We start from the raw sequence: 23632 nt of genomic DNA on the forward strand, positions 1-23632 counted from the left end.
GGTGATGACTGACATGTGAGGATGTCGATTTAAATTGACATGTCCCGATTTATTTTACATATCATCGATTTAAATTGGTATATGTCGATTTAAGCTGGTATAAGTCAAATTAAATTGGTATTTGTCGATTTAAATTGACATATACCGATTTATTTTACTTATCATCGATTTAAATTGGTATATATCGATTTAAATCGATGATATGTCAAATTAAACTGGTATATGTCGATTTAAATATCGATGATATGTCAAATTAAACTGGTATATGTTGATTTAAATCGGTAGAAGTCAATTTAAGCTGCTGGAAACTGGTATAAGTCGAAGGATATTGGTATATGTCAATTTAAATTGGTATAAGTCGATTCCCCACGATTTGAGAACGATGGCCCGCCATACCAGTGGTGTAGCAGGGTTTCAGTGGCCCTTCACAATCTCTTCATCTAGACTGCACTTGAAGCGTCATAAATATAAAATTACTAAAATGACAATATAACTCAGAAACTGGAAAGAATTATTAAAGATTTCCCACCTTTTTAAGCATGAAACATGTTGTCTATGCCAGGGCTGTCTCCCGTGAATTTTAATGTAAATGGTAAATACATAGAATCAAATAAAGTAGACTATAGGTGACAGGTTTAGGGAACAGGACTTCCTGTGAAAGTGGCCTATTCTCTGGCGAGAAACAGAAAACTAAACTGCATATGCCACCCATATAGTTTACTCTTTGGAAATGTCAATTCTTACAGGCCTTGACTTTGACCTGTAATTTAGACATATTTGGCAGTTTCTGTTGATGAAATGGCCAGAACTTTGTCTCCCATATTTGATTCAACACATTTACCATTTTACCACTACAAATTCAAGAGAGCAGCCTTAGCATGCACAACAAAGTGACACAATGTGAGCTGCAACTACGTTGTAAGAGAAGGAATGTCTTCTATCACAAGTATTCTGAGGCACAGGAATCTATATATCCAGTAACAATTGTCAGTGGTGTAGGAAGGCTATCAGACGGTGAAGGGGAGAACACTCGTGGGGCTTTTATGTCTAACCCAACAGAAAGTTAATTTGTAAATTCAACCTTGGCCCACGTAGGACATTGGGAATTTCAACTATGCCATTTACCTCCTAAATATTTTCAAATTTTGCCCAGCTCAAAATCATAGCTCAAAATTAATTACTTTTTTAATACAAAGAAAATAAATTTTGAGGAACAATGCAAAGTTATGAAATTTTGTTACAAAATGTATCTAAAAATTTCCACTTTACATCCAAGGAAGTACTTCTTTCAATGTTGTTGATTTCCACTTGTAGTAAGATGGAGCACAATACAAATTGGACACATTCACTAATAGCTGCAAAGCCATGAAAGAGGAGACACCCAAAGTTAACCAATAGTCAAATGTGAGTCAGTGACATTGTTGTGTGGAGATATGACTTCAGATGAATGCCTTCTTCATTACCTTGTACAATGTTTGCCAGTCATTAACAGATGGCTGTGCTTGTTTCATCAACTTGAGAATTCTCTAATTAAACAGAAAACAAAGAGTTACAATGTCAGCTTAGGCAACCAGACAAAAATGTACAGACACTATACTGTACTTACAAATTGGAAAGGTTCCAATGTTATTTACCAGTGTTGAACAGGGTTGCAAATTGATGCTATTATTTCCCAGCTGTTTGGGAAATAATGCAAAATACAGCGCAATACAATAAAACATAGTGAAATGAAAATATTGGAAAAGTATTAGCAAAGTGAAAATCTCAATATAAATAAATCTGGTCAAGAACATAGGAAGAACTCAGTAATAGTAACGTAAAGATGATGCTAGAGTGAATGATGTAATCATGGCAGTTGTACTGAAAATGTCCTTCTTTGTCTTTACATTTGAATCATTTATCCACAGAAGATTCTGTTATACATGCCTACTGACAGTATAACAAACTTACTGACTGCATTTAACAAAATACTGACAGTATTTAACAAACTGCTGACTGTATTTAACAAACTGATGACTGTATTTAGCAAACCTACTGACTATATTTAACAAACTACTGACTGTATTAAACACACCTACTGACTATATTTAATTAACCTACTGACTGTATTTAACATAATACTGACTGTATTTAACAAACTGCTGACTGTATTTAACAAACTGCTGACTGTATTTAACAAACCTACTGACTGTATTTAACAAACTACCGACAGTACTTAACTTACAAACCTACTGATTGTATTTAACACAGCTACTGAATGTATTGAATATCCTTCTGACTGTATTTAATAATCCTACTGATTGTATTTAACAAACTCCTGACTGTATTTAACAAACTGCTGACTGTATTTAACAAACTGCTGACTGTATTTAACAAACTGCTGACTGTATTTAGCAAACCTACTGACTATATTTAACAAACTACTGACAGTATTAAACACAACTACTGACTATATGTAATTAACCTACTGACTGTATTTAACATAATACTGACTGTATTTAAGAAACTGCTGAGTGTATTTAACAAACTGCTGACTGTATTTAACAAACTGCTTACTGTATTTAACAAACTGCTAAGTGTATTTAACAAACCTACTGACTGTATTTAACAAACTACCGACAGTACTTAACTTACAAACCTACTGATTGTATTTAACACAGCTACTGAATGTATTGAATATCCTTCTGACTGTATTTAATAATCCTACTGATTGTATTTAACAAACTCCTGACTGTATTTAACAAACTGCTGACTGTATTTAACAAACTGCTGACTGTATTTAACACACCTACTGACTATATGTAATTAACCTACTGACTGTATTTAACATAATACTGACTGTATTTAACAAACTGCTGAGTATATTTAACAAACTGCTGACTGTATTTAACAAACTGCTGACTGTATTTAACAAACTGCTGAGTGTGTTTAACAAACTCCTGACTGTATTTAACAAACTTCTGACTGTATTTAACAAACTGCTGTCTGTATTTAACAAACCTACTGACTGTATTTAACAAACTGCTGACTGTATTTAACACACCTACTGACCATATGTAATTAACCTACTGACTGTATTTAACATAATACTGACTGTATTTAACAAACTGCTGAGTATATTTAACAAACTGCTGACTGTATTTAACAAACTGCTGACTGTATTTAACAAACTGCTGAGTGTGTTTAACAAACCTACTGACTGCATTTAACAAAATACCGACAGTACTTAACTTACAAACCTACTGATTGTATTTAACACAGCTACTGAATGTATTGAATATCCTTCTGACTGTATTTAATAATCCTACTGATTGTATTTAACAAACTCCTGACTGTATTTAACAAACTGCTGACTGTATTTAACAAACTGCTGACTGTATTTAACAAACTGCTGACTGTATTTAGCAAACCTACTGACTTTATTTAACAAACTACTAACTGTATTAAACACACCTACTGACTATATGTAATTAACCTACTGACTGTATTTAACATAATACTGACTGTATTTAACAAGCTGCTGAGTGTATTTAACAAACTCCTGACTGTATTTAACAAACTTCTGACCGTATTTAACAAACTGCTGTCTGTATTTAACAAACCTACTGACTGTATTTAACAAACCTACTGATTGTATTTAACAGACCTACTGAATGTTTTTAACAAACTGCTGATTGTATTTAACAAACTGCTGACTGTATTAAACAAACCTACTGATTGTATTTCACAAACTACCGACAGTACTTAACTTACAAACCTACTGAATGTATTTAATCAACCTTCTGACCGTATTTAATAAACCTAATGATTGTATGTAACAAACCTACTGATTGTATTTAACACACCTACTGAATGTATTTAATAAACCTACTGATTGTACTTAACAAACCTACTGATTGTATTTAATAAACCTTCTGACCGTATTTAATAAACCTACTGATTGTATTTAACAAACCTACTGATTTTATTTAACACACCTACTGAATGTATTTAACAAACTGCTGATTGTATTTAACAAACTGCTGACTATATTTAACAAACCTACTGATTGTATTTCACAAACTACCGACAGTACTTAACTTACAAACCTACTGAATGTATTTAATCAACCTTCTGACCGTATTTAATAAACCTAATGATTGTATTTAACAAACCTACTGATTGTATTTAACACACCTAATGAATGTAATTAATAAACCTACTGATTGTATTTAACAAACCTACTGATTGTATTTAATAAACCTTCTGACCGTATTTAATAAACCTACTGATTGTATTTAATAAACCTACTGATTGTATTTAATAAACCTACTGACAGTACTTAACAAACCTTCTGACTATATTTAATCAACCTACTGAATGTATTTAACAAACCTACTGACTGTATAGTACAAACCTACAGACATATCCAACAACCGGTATACAGAAGTATTCTTCATGTTCATCAATTGATGAAAGAACCACTTATATCAGTTTACAATATGGACAGTGTTGTAAGGAATTCCATTTTCTAAGCTGAACTGAAATATTGTAAACTTATCTGGATCACTAGCACAACTTGGTTCACATAACTAGAACAAAAATTAAAGGACTCAATACAAGTCTGAAATAACATGAGTAGTGTACTACAAAAGTAATAACAGTGTTCAACCACCAAGCCAAGAGACTTAATCAAGCTTGATGAGACAGAGGCTCAGGGGGCAACAGTCACAGGACCTGGGGTCAATTCCAGGGCCCTGGAAAATATGACATTAAGAATAATTTTGTGTGTGCAAATACAGGGCCCATGAATATAATTGACACTGGGACTGGCTCTAAGTGTCTCTGCTGAAATACTAGCAGACACAAGGAAATATGGTAAATCAAATATGCATTATAGACAGCAAACCATTGCAAACAACACAAGCAGTGAGGACAAATCTAGAAAAAAACATGTGTTTAAATTTAAAGGTTTTGACATGCTCAGTTTTATCAGGTAGTGATATGGTTTGTGGTCTTTACTTACTGGGACATTTTTAATCTGCTTCAGAGCATCTTGAAAAGATGAAGTCACTTCTGCATTCCTTGGATTCACAAAATAGCTAACAGCATCCAGTCGTCGTTTCAAAACATCTAGATCCCGAGAAGGCTGCATGAACCATACTCTAATAGTTCAAAAGAAGAAAGAATGAAACCAGATTGCAATCACTATGAAACCTGAAATCATTTTAAATACTTCAAAAGATTCAGCCAAAGGGATTACTTTTATAAAACTCTTGATATTTTTGAAAAAGAAAAATATTTTTCTGCGGAAGGCAAAATAATGGTTTTTAGATTTGACCTCTATTGACCTGAACTGACCTCCAATGCAAACAATAGTGTTCACTCAATTTGGAGCATCCATAATCTATAAGTGATTCATCCCAAATTCCATTTTGAGAAAGTGTCTACAAGAAGTTTCACTTTATCCCCTTTGTTGCATGCTAATGACTTTTGACTTTCAGTATAAACAACAGGCTTCTGACCTCAATAAGGGGTATCCACATACAAACCCGTACCATAACCCAAGCCTTCCCTTTTACAAACAAGGTGTCACTCACACACAAACACCATCTTGATTTCACAGTCACACATGCAAACCGGTACCATAAACCCAGCCTTCCCTTTTAAAAACAAGGTGTCCATCACACACAAACACCATCCTTATTGCACAGTCACACATGCAAACCCGTACCATAACCCCAGCCTTCCCTTTTACAAACAAGGTGTCACTCACACACAAACACCATCTTGATTTCACAGTCACACATGCAAACCCGTACCATAAACCCAGCCTTCCCTTTTAAAAACAAGGTGTCACTCACACACAAACACCATCCTTATTGCACAGTCACACATGCAAACCCGTACCATAACCCCAGCCTTCCCTTTTACAAACAAGGTGTCACTCACACACAAACACCATCTTGATTTCACAGTCACACATGCAAACCCGTACCATAAACCCAGCCTTCCCTTTTACAAACAAGGTGTCACTCACACACAAACACCATCTTGATTTCACAGTCACACATGCAAACCCGTACCATAACCCCAGCCTTCCCTTTTACAAACAAGGTGTCACTCACACACAAACACCATCTTGATTTCACAGTCACACATGCAAACCCGTACCATAACCCCAGCCTTCCCTTTTAAAAACAAGGTGTCACTCACACACAAACACCATCCTTATTGCAAAGTCACACATGCAAACCCTTACCATAACCCAAGCCTTCCCTAACCCTCAATAATTTAGGTGGGGGGATATAGTATCTAATATCCCCCCAATATTTGGTGGCATAGTTTTTTTGTGGCTATACATAGAAAATAATGTGTGAGATTATTTATCCAAATCATATTTGGCGGTGGCTAAAACTTCATCCAACACATGCTGCATGAGGTAAATGACTCTTCGTGGTCGTTTCTGTGACCTGTGACGTAAAGCATGTTGTCACTCATGATAACTATCATAATGTCTGTACATCTCTTGTGTATGAGTGTAAGTACGTACAATCACACATGATTCACATCGATATGGGTTCACTGGTTTCCATTTGGCCTGTTTCCTACAAGATTTCTAACCGCAGGCCCGTAGCCAAGGTGGAGGGCGAAGGGGGCGACCTTGAGCATATTTTTTGTATTTTTTTATGATATCAGTAGTAATTTCAAAAATAGAAAATGCTTCTAGATGCAACTTACAAGGCCTGGCAAGTGTCATTTCAAGCGATCTGGAGGGCATTTTCTGCCAAAATTTTCTTACACGCTTCGCGCCAACTCATGGTGGCGCTACGCTTAAATAGTTTGCCTATAAGCTTGGCCCCTCCATTGGCAAATTCCTCGCTACGCGCCTGTCTAACCTTGTCACAATTTGTTACTAAATATTACCAATAAACGTCAGAGACCTTCACCGAAAGTAGTTTTTACTTTTTTCGAAATGAATAATAGCTAGCTAAAAAAGGAAAATACGGCTGTAGCAACCAGTAACCATATATATATGTAAAAATCTGATACTGGAGAGATTTTATGTCCCTTTTTTTCATTTTGCTGAAATTTCCATTCATCATACTCCTTTGCTCGTATTTCCCTTTTCAATGGTTGTGTCAATACACCATCAGATATCATTGATAGTTATTCAACCAAACATTGGGTGGATGCGAAATTATGAGGGTTTCACTGCAAATGTTGGGCTAATTTTGGACACCAAAATGTGACATTATGAAAATGGCTGTAATTGAGATGCACTTTTCTTAGTTTTTCCCATGTTATTATGCCTTGACTTTGCATTTTCTATTCAAGTGAAAGCAGATTTTCAATTACACTTGCAAATTTCAGTCACCCATGCTCATCAACTGCTGGAAAATAAAGATCTTCATCATTGTTAACGTTCATATTTTTGGTGTCCTCCTGCATCACATACGTTAACTGGTGGCAACTTTTCATGATTATAGCCTAATCACACACTGCACAGTAGTGTACTAGGGATTGCAAATCCCAGAAACTCACTACTCATGCTGAGAAAAGGTCTAATGGCATCTCAGAGGACAAATTCATTCAAAAATACATGTGAAAAAACTTGTTGTTGGTTGTTAAACTGTACAAATTGTTTGGTGTCCTCAACATAACATACGTTAAATGGGCATTATTTCACTATCAACTGATAGTTTTGAATATCAAAACATTTGTAACTGATCAAAACCCCACATACACTGATAGTAAACAGTTCTTTCACTGCTAGCAGTTCAATTCCTCTGTATCAGTCACAATTTGTGTGTGGTGTCCTCATTTCTAGCCTGCATAACATACGTTAACTGTGAAAATCTATTTTAGGCTCATGGCAGGAATTCTCACAGAATATTCAACTCACTTAATATTTCACCATGTTTGAAATAGAATTAAACTATTTCCATCATCCAATGAGTCTAAAACTCATTGGTTTTAGAACATCTGTTAACGTATGTGATGGTGTCTCATTGTTTGGTGTCTTCATAACATACGTTAACAATATGCACTTTGAATGTAAATTATTGAGAAGACTGAGAACTTCCATGCCTAGGAAACACTTTATTTCCATGTAGTTCTAAGGTACTCTATCTAACTAGTTGATGAAATTTGTCATTGAGCCAGTGGCTAAGTTCTATAAATCCAAATTCCTGTTGTGTTGTTAACGTATGTTATGGTGTCCTAAATGATCAGCCTCACTAACTTACAATGGCATGTGATAAGAACTTCAATTTTTTTTTCGTGTCATAAGATATCATTTGACATTGCTCATATATATTCCCCTTCACTTTAATGGAGAAGGGGCTATGTTTATAGACAACTGTAGGATACCAAGTAACATACGTTAACATCATCACTTGTCCTTTTTATTTGCCTCAAATCCACCTTTCTTAATACTGTATTATCTTTTTAACATTACTAATTGTGTTCGACATTCACCGGAGAACCAGAATCAGCACTCAAATAGATAGATACCTTTGTGTAATTCATTTTTGAACATGCATGTCACACTTTAGTAACTCAATATCAAATAATGACATATATATATATTAGCGCGCAAACGATTTTGGGGATGAAAGTTGCTACGCGCCTGCACCCAAGCAAATGTCCCCCCCCAATATTTGAAACAAATAGCCGCCCTTGGACACACAAACACCATCCTTATTGCACAGTCACACATGCAAACCCTTACCATAACCCTAGCCTTCCCTTTTACAAGCAAGGTGTCACACACACACAAACATTTGAAAACCATCCTGATTGCAGTCACAATTTACATCAAAACTAAAAATGTGAAAAATAATAGTTTTGCACTTAACAATATCTTTGCAAAAAAGTACACAGTGGCTGTTTCATGTGTTTAAACCTTGGACTGGTTTTCTTTGAATCAGGAATACTGCTAGAAGTCTTCCTAGTCTAATAACTCACTAGTATTTTTGTACTCACATGGGATTGGATAAACATACCTGTGTCAGTAACCTAACTGAATCTGAGTTATATAACACATGACTGAATAGTATTTATGTACTCACATGGCAAGTGCAACACACGGTTGAGGCAGGATATACATACCTGTATCTGTTTTTGCTTTGTTAGTTTGTTGCATAAGTTTTACAATGAATGTTGATGATACATTGAGAACAATAACTTTTCAATCTAATATCAATTAAACATCAACCATGTGCCCTACAAAGATTGCAGAACAGAAGCTGACTGAACTGCAAGAAACATAAAAAATCATTGCAAATATAAAGTGCAAACACTAGGCACAGACAATTATATCATTTTCATGAAAATAAATACTGTAAAATGTACTACTACCTAGAGAGAATGGGAGTCAATTGTGTAATATGGTTGTATTATTGGAGATAAGAATACTTTAAAATGCACTACTACCTAGAGAGAATGGGAGTCAATTGTGTAATATGGTTGTATTATTGGGGATAAGAATACTGTAAAATGCACTACTACCTAGAGAGAATGGGAGTCAATTGTGTAATATGGTTGTATTATTGGAGATAAGAATACTTTTAAATGCACTACTACCTAGAGAGAATGGGAGTCAATTGTGTAATATGGTTGTATTATTGGGGATAAGAATACTGTAAAATGTACTACTACCTAGAGAGAATGGGAGTCAATTGTGTAATATGGTTGTATTATTGGGGATAAGAATACTGTAAAATGCACTACTACCTAGAGAGAATGGGAGTCAATTGTGTAATATGGTTGTATTATTGGGGATAAGAATACTGTAAAATGTACTACTACCTAGAGAGAATGGGAGTCAATTGTGTAATATGGTTGTATTATTGGGGATAAGAATACTGTAAAATGCACTAATACCTAGAGAGAATGGGAGTCAATTGTGTAATATGGTTGTATTATTGGGGATAAGAATACTGTAAAATGCACTAATACCTAGAGAGAATGGGAGTCAATTGTGTAATATGGTTGTATTATTGGGGATAAGAATACTGTAAAATGCACTAATACCTAGAGAGAATGGGAGTCAATTGTGTAATATGGTTGTATTATTGGGGATAAGAATACTGTAAAATGCACTAATACCTAGAGAGAATGGGAGTCAATTGTGTAATATGGTTGTATTATTGGGGATAAGAATACTGTAAAATGTACTAATACCTAGAGAGAATGGGAGTCAATTGTGTAATATGGTTGTATTATTGGGGATAAGAATACTGTAAAATGTACTACTACCTAGAGAGAATGGGAGTCAATTGTGTAATATGGTTGTATTATTGGGGATAAGAATACTGTAAAATGCACTAATACCTAGAGAGAATGGGAGTCAATTGTGTAATATGGTTGTATTATTGGGGATAAGAATACTGTAAAATGTACTACTCACCTAGAGAGAATGGGAGTCAATTGTGTAATATGGTTGTATTATTGGGGATAAGAATACTGTAAAATGTACTACTACCTAGAGAGAATGGGAGTCAATTGTGTAATATGGTTGTATTATTGGGGGTAAGAATACTGTAAAATGTACTACTACCTAGAGAGAATGGGAGTCAATTGTGTAATATGGTTGTATTATTTGGGAAAAGAATACTGTAAAATGTACTACTACCTAGAGAGAATGGGAGTCAATTGTGTAATATGGTTGTATTATTGGGGATAAGAATACCGTACAAGGTACTAATACCTAGAGAGAATGGGAGTCAATTGTGTAATATGGTTGTATTATTGGGGATAAGAATACTGTAAAATGCACTACTACCTAGAGAGAATGGGAGTCAATTGTGTTATATGGTTGTATTATGGGGGAAAAGAATACTGTAAAATGCACTACTACCTAGAGAGAATGGGAGTCAATTGTGTAATATGGTTGTATTATTGGGGATAAGAATACTGTAAAATGTACTACTACCTAGAGAGAATGGGAGTCAATTGTGTTATATGGTTGTATTATTGGGGATAAGAATACTGTAAAATGTACTACTACCTAGAGAGAATGGGAGTCAATTGTGTTATATGGTTGTATTATTGGGGATAAGAATACTGCAAAATGTACTACTACCTAGAGAGAATGGGAGTCAATTGTGTAATATGGTTGTATTATTGGGGAAAAGAATACTGTAAAATGTACTACTACCTAGAGAGAATGGGAGTCAATGTGTAATATGGTTGTATTATTGGGGATAAGAATACTGTAAAATGTACTACTACCTAGAGAGAATGGGAGTCAATTGTGTAATATGGTTGTATTATTGGGGATAAGAATACTGTAAAATGTACTACTACCTAGAGAGAATGGGAGTCAATTGTGTAATATGGTTGAATTATTGGGGATAAGAATACTGTAAAATGCACTAATACCTAGAGAGAATGGGAGTCACTTGTGTAATATGGTTGTATTATTGGGGATAAGAATACTGTAAAATGCACTACTACCTAGAGAGAATGGGAGTCAATTGTGTAATATGGTTGTATTATTGGGGATAAGAATACTGTAAAATGTACTACTACCTAGAGAGAATGGGAGTCAATTGTGTAATATGGTTGTATTATTGGGGATAAGAATACTGTAAAATGTACTACTACCTAGAGAGAATGGGAGTCAATTGTGTAATATGGTTGTATTATTGGGGATAAGAATACTGTAAAATGCACTAATACCTAGAGAGAATGGGAGTCAATTGTGTAATATGGTTGTATTATTGGGGATAAGAATACTGTAAAATGTACTACTACCTAGAGAGAATGGGAGTCAATTGTGTAATATGGTTGTATTATTGGGGATAAGAATACTGTAAAATGCACTAATACCTAGAGAGAATGGGAGTCAATTGTGTAATATGGTTGTATTATTGGGGATAAGAATACTGTAAAATGTACTACTACCTAGAGAGAATGGGAGTCAATTGTGTAATATGGTTGTATTATTGGGGATAAGAATACTGTAAAATGTACTACTACCTAGAGAGAATGGGAGTCATTTGTGTAATATGGTTGTATTATTGGGGATAAGAATACTGTAAAATGCACTAATACCTAGAGAGAATGGGAGTCAATTGTGTAATATGGTTGTATTATTGGGGATAAGAATACTGTAAAATGTACTACTACCTAGAGAGAATGGGAGTCAATTGTGTAATATGGTTGTATTATTGGGGATAAGAATACTGTAAAATGCACTAATACCTAGAGAGAATGGGAGTCAATTGTGTAATATGGTTGTATTATTGGGGATAAGAATACTGTAAAATGTACTACTACCTAGAGAGAATGGGAGTCAATTGTGTAATATGGTTGTATTATTGGGGATAAGAATACTGTAAAATGCACTAATACCTAGAGAGAATGGGAGTCAATTGTGTAATATGGTTGTATTATTGGGGATAAGAATACTGTAAAATGTACTACTACCTAGAGAGAATGGGAGTCAATTGTGTAATATGGTTGTATTATTTGGGAAAAGAATACTGTAAAATGCACTACTAATCTAGAGAGAATGGGAGTCAATTGTGTAATATGGTTGTATTATGGGGGAAAAGAATACTGTAAAATGTACTACTACCTAGAGAGAATGGGAGTCAATTGTGTAATATGGTTGTATTATTGGGGATAAGAATACTGTAAAATGCACTAATACCTAGAGAGAATGGGAGTCAATTGTGTAATATGGTTGTATTATTGGGGATAAGAATACTGTAAAATGTACTAATACCTAGAGAGAATGGGAGTCAATTGTGTAATATGGTTGTATTATTTGGGAAAAGAATACTGTAAAATGTACTACTACCTAGAGAGAATGGGAGTCAATTGTGTAATATGGTTGTATTATTGGGGATAAGAATACCGTACAAGGTACTAATACCTAGAGAGAATGGGAGTCAATTGTGTAATATGGTTGTATTATTGGGGATAAGAATACTGTAAAATGCACTACTACCTAGAGAGAATGGGAGTCAATTGTGTTATATGGTTGTATTATGGGGGAAAAGAATACTGTAAAATGCACTACTACCTAGAGAGAATGGGAGTCAATTGTGTAATATGGTTGTATTATTGGGGATAAGAATACTGTAAAATGTACTACTACCTAGAGAGAATGGGAGTCAATTGTGTAATATGGTTGTATTATTGGGGATAAGAATACTGTAAAATGCACTAATACCTAGAGAGAATGGGAGTCAATTGTATAATATGGTTGTATTATTGGGGATAAGAATACTGTAAAATGCACTACTACCTAGAGAGAATGGGAGTCAATTGTGTAATATGGTTGTATTATTGGGGATAAGAATACTGTAAAATGTACTACTACCTAGAGAGAATGGGAGTCAATTGTGTTATATGGTTGTATTATTGGGGAAAATAATACTGCAAAATGTACTACTACCTAGAGAGAATGGGAGTCAATTGTGTAATATGGTTGTATTATTGGGGAAAATAATACTGTAAAATGTACTACTACCTAGAGAGAATGGGAGTCAATGTGTAATATGGTTGTATTATTGGGGATAAGAATACTGTAAAATGTACTACTACCTAGAGAGAATGGGAGTCAATTGTGTAATATGGTTGTATTATTGGGGATAAGAATACTGTAAAATGCACTAATACCTAGAGAGAATGGGAGTCAATTGTGTAATATGGTTGTATTATTGGGGATAAGAATACTGTAAAATGTACTACTACCTAGAGAGAATGGGAGTCAATTGTGTAATATGGTTGAATTATTGGGGATAAGAATACTGTAAAATGCACTAATACCTAGAGAGAATGGGAGTCAATTGTGTAATATGGTTGTATTATTGGGGATAAGAATACCGTACAATGCACTACTACCTAGAGAGAATGGGAGTCAATTGTGTAATATGGTTGTATTATTGGGGATAAGAATACTGTAAAATGCACTAATACCTAGAGAGAATGGGAGTCACTTGTGTAATATGGTTGTATTATTGGGGATAAGAATACTGTAAAATGTACTACTACCTAGAGAGAATGGGAGTCAATGTGTAATATGGTTGTATTATTGGGGATAAGAATACTGTAAAATGTACTACTACCTAGAGAGAATGGGAGTCAATGTGTAATATGGTTGTATTATTGGGGATAAGAATACTGTAAAATGTACTACTACCTAGAGAGAATGGGAGTCAATTGTGTAATATGGTTGTATTATTGGGGATAAGAATACTGTAAAATGCACTAATACCTAGAGAGAATGGGAGTCAATTGTGTAATATGGTTGTATTATTGGGGATAAGAATACTGTAAAATGTACTACTACCTAGAGAGAATGGGAGTCAATTGTGTAATATGGTTGAATTATTGGGGATAAGAATACTGTAAAATGCACTAATACCTAGAGAGAATGGGAGTCAATTGTGTAATATGGTTGTATTATTGGGGATAAGAATACTGTAAAATGCACTAATACCTAGAGAGAATGGGAGTCAATTGTGTAATATGGTTGTATTATTGGGGATAAGAATACTGTAAAATGTACTACTACCTAGAGAGAATGGGAGTCAATTGTGTAATATGGTTGTATTATTGGGGATAAGAATACTGTAAAATGTACTACTACCTAGAGAGAATGGGAGTCAATTGTGTAATATGGTTGTATTATTGGGGATAAGAATACTGTAAAATGCACTAATACCTAGAGAGAATGGGAGTCAATTGTGTAATATGGTTGTATTATTGGGGATAAGAATACTGTAAAATGTACTACTACCTAGAGAGAATGGGAGTCAATTGTGTAATATGGTTGTATTATTGGGGATAAGAATACTGTAAAATGCACTAATACCTAGAGAGAATGGGAGTCAATTGTGTAATATGGTTGTATTATTGGGGATAAGAATACTGTAAAATGTACTACTACCTAGAGAGAATGGGAGTCAATTGTGTAATATGGTTGTATTATTTGGGAAAAGAATACTGTAAAATGTACTACTAATCTAGAGAGAATGGGAGTCAATTGTGTAATATGGTTGTATTATGGGGGAAAAGAATACTGTAAAATGCACTACTACCTAGAAAGAATGGGAGTCAATTGTGTAATATGGTTGTATTATTGGGGATAAGAATACTGTAAAATGTACTACTACCTAGAGAGAATGGGAGTCAATGTGTAATATGGTTGTATTATTGGGGATAAGAATACTGTAAAATGTACTACTACCTAGAGAGAATGGGAGTCAATTTTGTAATATGGTTGTATTATTTGGGAAAAGAATACTGTAAAATGTACTACTAATCTAGAGACAATGGGAGTCAATTGTGTAATATGGTTGTATTATTGGGGAAAAGAATTCTGCAAAATGTATTACTACCTTGAGAGAATGGGAGTCAATTGTGTAATATGGTTGTATTATTGGGGATAAGAATACCGTACAAGGTACTAATACCTAGAGAGAATGGGAGTCAATTGTGTAATATGGTTGTATTATTGGGGATAAGAATACTGTAAAATGCACTACTACCTAAAGAGAATGGGAGTCAATTGTGTAATATGGTTGTATTATTGGGGAAAAGAATACTGTAAAATGCACTACTACCTAAAGAAAATGGGAGTCAATTGTGTTATATGGTTGTATTATGGGGGAAAAGAATACTGTAAAATGCACTACTACCTAGAGAGAATGGGAGTCAATTGTGTAATATGGTTGTATTATTGGGGAAAAGAATACTGTAAAATGTACTACTACCTAGAGAGAATGGGAGTCAATTGTGTAATATGGTTGTATTATGGGGGAAAAGAATACTGTAAAATGTACTACTACCTAGAGAGAATGGGAGTCAATTGTGTAATATGGTTGTATTATTGGGGATAAGAATACTGTAAAACGTACTACTACCTAGAGAGAATGGGAGTCAATTGTGTTATATGGTTGTATTATTGGGGAAAATAATACTGCAAAATGTACTACTACCTAGAGAGAATGGGAGTCAATTGTGTAATATGGTTGTATTATTGGGGAAAAGAATACTGTAAAATGTACTACTACCTAGAGAGAATGGGAGTCAATGTGTAATATGGTTGTATTATTGGGGATAAGAATACTGTAAAATGTACTACTACCTAGAGAGAATGGGAGTCAATGTGTAATATGGTTGTATTATTGGGGATAAGAATACTGTAAAATGTACTACTACCTAGAGAGAATGGGAGTCAATTGTGTAATATGGTTGTATTATTGGGGATAAGAATACTGTAAAATGTACTACTACCTAGAGAGAATGGGAGTCAATTGTGTAATATGGTTGTATTATTGGGGATAAGAATACTGTAAAATGTACTACTACCTTGAGAGAATGGGAGTCAATTGTGTAATATGGTTGTATTATTGGGGATAAGAATACCGTACAATGCACTACTACCTAGAGAGAATGGGAGTCAATTGTGTAATATGGTTGTATTATTGGGGATAAGAATACTGTAAAATGTACTAATACCTAGAGAGAATGGGAGTCAATTGTGTAATATGGTTGTATTATTGGGGATAAGAATACTGTAAAATGTACTAATACCTAGAGAGAATGGGAGTCAATTGTGTAATATGGTTGTATTATTGGGGATAAGAATACTGTAAAATGTACTACTACCTAGAGAGAATGGGAGTCAATTGTGTAATATGGTTGTATTATTGGGGATAAGAATACTGTAAAATGTACTACTACCTAGAGAGAATGGGAGTCAATGTGTAATATGGTTGTATTATTGGGGATAAGAATACTGTAAAATGTACTACTACCTAGAGAGAATGGGAGTCAATTGTGTAATATGGTTGTATTATTGGGGATAAGAATACCGTACAATGCACTACTACCTAGAGAGAATGGGAGTCAATTGTGAAATATGGTTGTATTATTCAGGAAAAGAAGGAATGCAATGAACTGTGAGACATTTTGGGCAAAGCAGCTTAGTCACAACATGAAAAGAATTGCATGGAACAGGCAAATGGAACAGGCAAATGGAACAAACAACAACAGAAAGTAAAATTCATGAAGGTCAAAAGTCTGTCAAATATTAGTAACTATTTATACCTCATTAGTTTTGTACCAATCATTGATCTTGTTCTATTCAAAATCCCTTGAAAAATGAAACAGAAGAGCGTTTTGGTGATACACAGTTCTGACATTATAATCTTCTATATAATTCTAACTTTAAAATAACTGTTCTGTAATTTTACTGACATCTGGCACCAAGTTCAATATTAATGGTTTTGTTGCACTTGTCACATAAAAAAGAACTCATATCAGAACAATAGTGATACAAGGGATCTACCCTGGACATTAACCTACTGTGGCAGTAGTAGTAAGGTGTGGGTATACATCAAATATTGTCAACACTACAATGGACATCAATACATAGTACCACTAAGGTGTGGGTACACAGTAATGCATAGTAGCAGTAAAGTGTAAGTACACAGTCAACACTACAATGGACATCAATACATAGTACCAATAAGGTGTGGGTACACAGTAATGCATAGTAGCAGTAAAGTGTAAGTACACAGTCACCACTACAATGGACATCAATACATAGTATAGTAAATTGGGGTAAAAAAAAACCACAGGGTAGTTGGGGTAAAAGAAAACCCACCCCCACTACAAGTCGTGAGAAATTGAAACACATTTTTGTATGGTGTATGTGAAAACCATGGTGCCCAAGTCAATTCTGACATACTTTATTGATTGATACTATTCTTTCCATCGGCGTACCGATACTTTTAGCGCCGATTTTTCCCATACTCTAAAAATAGCAAATATTTAGGTTCTGAACACTGTCCTTTAACTTTATCCCGCAAAAAATATTAGAACTGATATAGAGGTTTTTGTTTCTTGGTTATGATAACAAGAGGTGTACCTACATGAATCAGTAATGTAATTACCCACACGATCTGCCAGTTTTCTCGAATGAAGTGGATTTTTTTTACCCCAGGGTTTAGTGTCCGTTTGGGGTAAAAAAGACCAGTCCTATTTTCCTCCCAAAATGGTTTATATTTATCACAGAATATTAGAACTGCTATGATTGACACAGGGAGTACATCTATGCTCCTCTAATTTCTACCAATATAATAATTTACATTTTTATAACTAACTGTTGCCTGTTCTTAACCCAAGTTATTGCTATGTTAGCCTAGTGTTATAGCCTAACACAATATATGTCTGCTGTATATGGTTATCTTGTTATTTTTAGAGTCCTAAATTATTCTCTACCCTAAGTCCCAACCCCACAGCTGGATGTGATACTAATATATAGAATGTAACTCATAAAACATGGTCAATAATGTTTTCGGGGGTATTAAACAGTCTTGATAGAATCTTGCTTAGTCTCAGAAGGCGGGGTTTGTTTCCCGGAGTTTATCGTTTGGCAATAGGTTAATTCATGCAGAACTCCATTGAAAATGCCCAAATAAAGCTTTTCTAAAGTGTGCTGAAAATATTTCTGGTGGTTTTGCACATTTTCTTTGGTAGTATGTTGTTTTAACAGTGTGGACTTTTTTTACCCCAGCAGGTTTTTTTTTTACCTCAAAAATGACTCACAGCCGGGGTAAAAAAAAACCACCCCTTTTCTGAAATTTTTCCTTTACTCATTGTGATTGAAATTTTTATTATGGCTATTTAGGAAGGTATTCCCACTTGTCAACTGACAATACTAAAATATCTACCTAAGCATCTACCTAACGAGCTTTATGTTAAACTTTAAGGAAACGTTTTTTTTTTACCCCGTCTTACTATACCAATAAGGTGTGGGTACACAATAATGCATAGTAGCAGTAAAGTGTAAGTACACAGTCAACACTACAATGGACATCAATACATAGTACCAATATGGTGTAGGTACACAATAATGCATAGTAGCAGTAAAGTGTAAGTACACAGTCAACACTACAATGGACATCAATACATAGTAGCAATAAGGTGTGGGTACACAATAATGCATAGTAGCAGTAAAGTGTAAGTACACAGTCAACACTACAATGGACATCAATACATAGTAGCAATAAGGTGTGGGTACACAGTAATGCATAGTAGCAGTAAAGTGTAAGTACACAGTCAACACTACAATGGACATCAATACATAGTAGCAATAAGGTGTGGGTACACAGTAATGCATAGTAGCAGTAAAGTGTAAGTACACAGTCAACACTACAATGGACATCAATACATAGTACCAATAAGGTGTGGGTACACAGTAATGCATAGTAGCAGTAAAGTGTAAGTACACAGTCAACACTACAATGGACATCAATACATAGTACCAATAAGGTGTGGGTACACAATAATGCATAGTAGCAGTAAAGTGTAAGTACACAGTCAACACTACAATGGACATCAATACATAGTACCAATAAGGTGTGGGTACACAATAATGCATAGTAGCAGTAAAGTGTAAGTACACAGTCAACACTACAATGGACATCAATACATAGTACCAATAAGGTGTGGGTACACAATAATGCATAGTAGCAGTAAAGTGTAAGTACACAGTCAACACTACAATGGACATCAATACATAGTACCAATAAGGTGTGGGTACACAATAATGCATAGTAGCAGTAAAGTGTAAGTACACAGTCAACACTACAATGGACATCAATACATAGTAGCAATAAGGTGTGGGTACACAATAATGCATAGTAGCAGTAAAGTGTAAGTACACAGTCAACACTACAATGGACATCAATACATAGTAGCAATAAGGTGTGGGTACACAGTAATGCATAGTAGCAGTAAAGTGTAAGTACAGTACCGCCCAGATTAAATCGGCCGTGGCATCGTGTATCGTGATGCCCTTATCTTTTTCTATCGTTTTCTATCGTGAAACCTGACTACTGTAAATTTTTTGTACACGCTACAACGATATAACGATATACCACGATCACACGCTATATCGTGATACCAAGCCTTCACGATAGCAAGCATGACTGCTACATTCACACTAACACGTCATATCTTGAGATCGTGATTTCAAGCCGAGGGGCTTTGGGTTTTTATTATTCACGCTATTTCGTTATGTCGTAATATCGTGTATCAGGAAGTTCCTACTCTACTGTGCGAAAATCGATCTTTACAGGGGTTCCGCCTTGAAAACTTTTTGAAGTCAGCTCACAACTTTACATGTTTAACTTTTTATTTAACAACAGTAACATTACGTACGGATAGTGACTTTTCTGTTACTAGTGTTAGTTGTAGATTTTATGTTCCACGTTACTTTGAATAGTTGGCAACATTTTGAAGTATAATAAAGTACTTCTAAGCCTTTCTTGTGTTAAGTTTTTATATAATTTATCGTTGGTTCCAACAGAATGCAAAGGAAAAAATTCCACCCAACAACTTTGAAGCAGGGCCGGTTAAAAACAAAACATGTTTATCGTCCGCGCAAGGGGCCTCCTCTTTTCCTGATTCCCGAGTCTCTATTCGGAGTCAAGAAATCTAACTAACCTTAAAAATTATTTTATTAAGGTTGCCACATATTCCAAACTAGTATTAGCGCATGTAAAGAAGAAAAACGTCAGCCTGTTTTTTTTTCAGATCTCAGTACGAGAAACATGTATTTTATTTGGATACTAGAAAAACTTTCTTTAATGTGGTTAATTAATATTTTCCTACCCTAGCTATATTTTATAAAACCTTCATGAAAAGCGACTTTTTAGAAAATGGATTTTGAAGCTCAGTCAACAATTTAAAAAATGCTTACCGTTAAATACTGGCGTCAAAAAATACATATCTTATTTATTCCAATAAAGATCCACAAAGGATAAAAATGCGAAGTACAGCTTACTAAATAGAATTGAAACTGCATGTACAGTACATGGTCATTTTAAGTATCCAAATACTATACAAAGAGATCGAGTTCACCGAAACACCCCTTTTCCCTACCACCTGAGGAAAAGCGTCTTTTATAAATTATAGTACCATACAGTACTTTACATTTGATACAAAAGTAACATCTACAACAACTTCCCAAAATTTGTATGTCGCAATAGGTTAAGTTTTAACCGCACAGTACCATTAATAATTTGCATATTACATCAAAAGTTACACTCGGGCGTCCAGATGGCGGGAAAATATACAATCATGTACAATTTGTTGTGTCGTTCCCACAGTGCAATGAACTTGGGCAAGTTGCCAAGTTCGAATGTCGTTGACCTACTTATGTTCCGTAAACAATGTCAATGGGAATTATGTGTGTAAAAACTTGTGTTTTTCCACGTGTTATATATATAGAAGTTTTACGTAAGCGGAGTAAATTTTGGGGCGGCTCGTTGATTGTGAGGAAGCACTTATCTAAGCATCAATATTTGTGAAATATATGGTACGGTTTTTCTTCAGAAAATATTTTTGACTAGTAATTTCTCAATGTATTAAGAAGGGTGACATACCCTATGTTCCGACGTCTCTATATGTTCCAACGTCTCTATGTTCCCACGTCTCTTTAAGTTGCGACAATTTTTTTGGACTCTAATTTTTTGAACCCAATTTTTTGCTGGGGGGTGGGGGGCTCAATTTTGCTAGACCCAATTTCTGTCTGACTGATTTTTTGGGGGACTCAATTTTTTTGGACCCAAATTTTCTTTGTGGAATCAATTTTGTTAGACCCAAATTTTGTCTCACTAACTATTTATTAGGGGGGGACTCAATTTTTTTGGACCCAATTTTTTTTTGGGGGGGGGACTTTTTCCAGCCTAATTTTTTTTGGGGGGACTCAATTTAAGGGAAGCCTCGCAAATCTAACCGCCATGTCCTGGCCGGTGGATTTTTCCGCGGCTATAATGAGCACAGCCACAAGCAGATAATGAGTCACACTTGAGTGCACACACTCTACAAACCACCCTCCACGCTATACAGTTACATTCACAGCCGCGGTCAAGTTTTTACTAAGCCGATTTGAACACAATAGTGAGTTGAGCAAAACATCATAGCTAAGTCTCAAGGTATTCAAACGTTTCAAAAAGATAGTATGTTTATACGCCGTATTTTATCCTACTGCAGAAGCAAAACTTCTGTGAAAAATAAGTAAGGAAATGTGAATTTACACTGCAGGAATCTACAATGCTATCTTTCTTATTTTCCCAGTCGGCCAAGTAGGAACAAAAACTTTCGTTGCCTTTTTGCAAGGACAGGTTTCCTGAATTTTTAAGATTTAAAAATCTAAAAAACTGAAATCACAATCTCACTTCTTGTACACGTGCCGTAAGCCTGAACCAGAGCCTAACATACGGGAAGACTTTAGAATAATCCTACTAAGTTGTACAGAACAGGACCTAAACTACCTAGCTAGGTGAAAAAAAAATCGGTTGACTGTAGGGAATTCTTCGCACTCCAGCGAAGCTGTACTTTCTTTTAGCCAGCTAGATGTAGACATCATGAGGATTGAACATATGACGACAATTTCTTGTGAAAGAAATTTGAAATAAATGTGGAAAAAATGCGATTATCCTTTCTCCGTTTTAAGTGTAAATGTTATTCTAGCATTCCACGGTTAAGAAAGTTGAAAGAAATAAAGATTATAAACTTCATTTACTGACTTTTGAACTTCGTAAAAAAAAACGTCCTTTACAACTCTGAAAATCAGTAGAAAAATTAGCAATTTTGTGTACGAACAGTAAGTTGGTACACCTTTCAAATTTTACGAAGGATCGAGCAAAATACTTTCGAAAAATTCACGCAAAACTGGCATATCGTGCTAAATGCAACTAATGTCATGTAGACAAGGCTCTAGTACACCCATTTATGAATAAACCATACGACCACATCTGGCGGGAGGAAAAGAAAGTATTTTCTAGAATTTCCACCAAAAAAAAGGAAAAATTAATATCCTACCATAGTTAAGTGTATGGTAAATAGCCTAACCACTTCGCCGGTTACGGATCTCACGTAACAACAAAAACACAACTCCCTGTAATTGTATTTTGCAAAGTTGACGTTTTCTACAAGGACATGGAAACAATATTTAGCATTCAGTTAATCATGCCAAGTGGCCTAAAACATGGGATTAAAAGGTTTACTTTCCTAAAGATAGCCATACTGTAGCTATTGGGGCCTTGATATCGTGCTATGTCTGTATGGTATAGACTGTGCCTCGAGTGTACCATGGGGAATAGATTGTTTTGTTCATGCGGAGGAGTCGGTTGGCTTGAGGTGTGTTTTACCTGTACCTTAATGTTACGGGGATATATACTTTTCTTGAACGTCTAAGATAATATTTCGCATAACTTTACCGATCCTTTACTGACTTACCTAATTAATTCTAGAGTGGAGCCAAAATAGTTCACTCCATGAAAAGTTTTTTGGAAACGTGCCAAAAATGTTAACAAACAGGTGTTACTGTAGACAGGGGGGTTGTTGGGAAAAATCGCAGCCCATGTACAGTATGCCTACCATGATATTTAAGTAGGGGTAAACACTGCAGTTGTAAACTGATGTACGTATAGTACACGCTGTTCATTGTTAGGCAGTCTCGAAACGGAGCTTTGCCGAACGTAGTTTGTTTCATAACATTGACAGTTTTGTTAGTTAAACTTTTTAAAGATTGTAAGACAGATTAAATCTCGTTTCATTTTATCACATAATATAGCAACTCTCACTTGTCATTTTCAAATTTTCATCATTT

General features: G+C 34.9%; 1 protein-coding gene across 9 annotated transcripts in view; it reads right to left on the minus strand.

Annotated features, from left to right (window-relative positions):
• LOC139957612 (mutS protein homolog 5-like) overlaps nucleotides 1-23632 on the minus strand; it is a 116993-nt gene that overhangs the window by 62772 nt on the left and 30589 nt on the right. For 7 of the 9 annotated variants that reach the window (XM_071955302.1, XM_071955297.1, XM_071955298.1 and 4 more), the window contains exons 9-11: nucleotides 17056-17101; nucleotides 5006-5144; nucleotides 1464-1526 (exon numbers count right to left, since the gene is read on the minus strand). In XM_071955302.1, the coding sequence (XP_071811403.1) occupies nucleotides 1464-1526; nucleotides 5006-5144; nucleotides 17056-17101 (248 nt within the window). The remainder of the gene's footprint in view (nucleotides 1-1463; nucleotides 1527-5005; nucleotides 5145-17055; nucleotides 17102-23632) is intronic. The other 2 variants (XM_071955304.1, XM_071955303.1) reach the window with 2 other exon arrangements.

This window comes from Apostichopus japonicus, chromosome 2 (assembly GCF_037975245.1).
Source record: "Apostichopus japonicus isolate 1M-3 chromosome 2, ASM3797524v1, whole genome shotgun sequence".
In the NCBI taxonomy this organism is placed as follows: Eukaryota; Metazoa; Echinodermata; class Holothuroidea; order Aspidochirotida; family Stichopodidae; genus Apostichopus; species Apostichopus japonicus.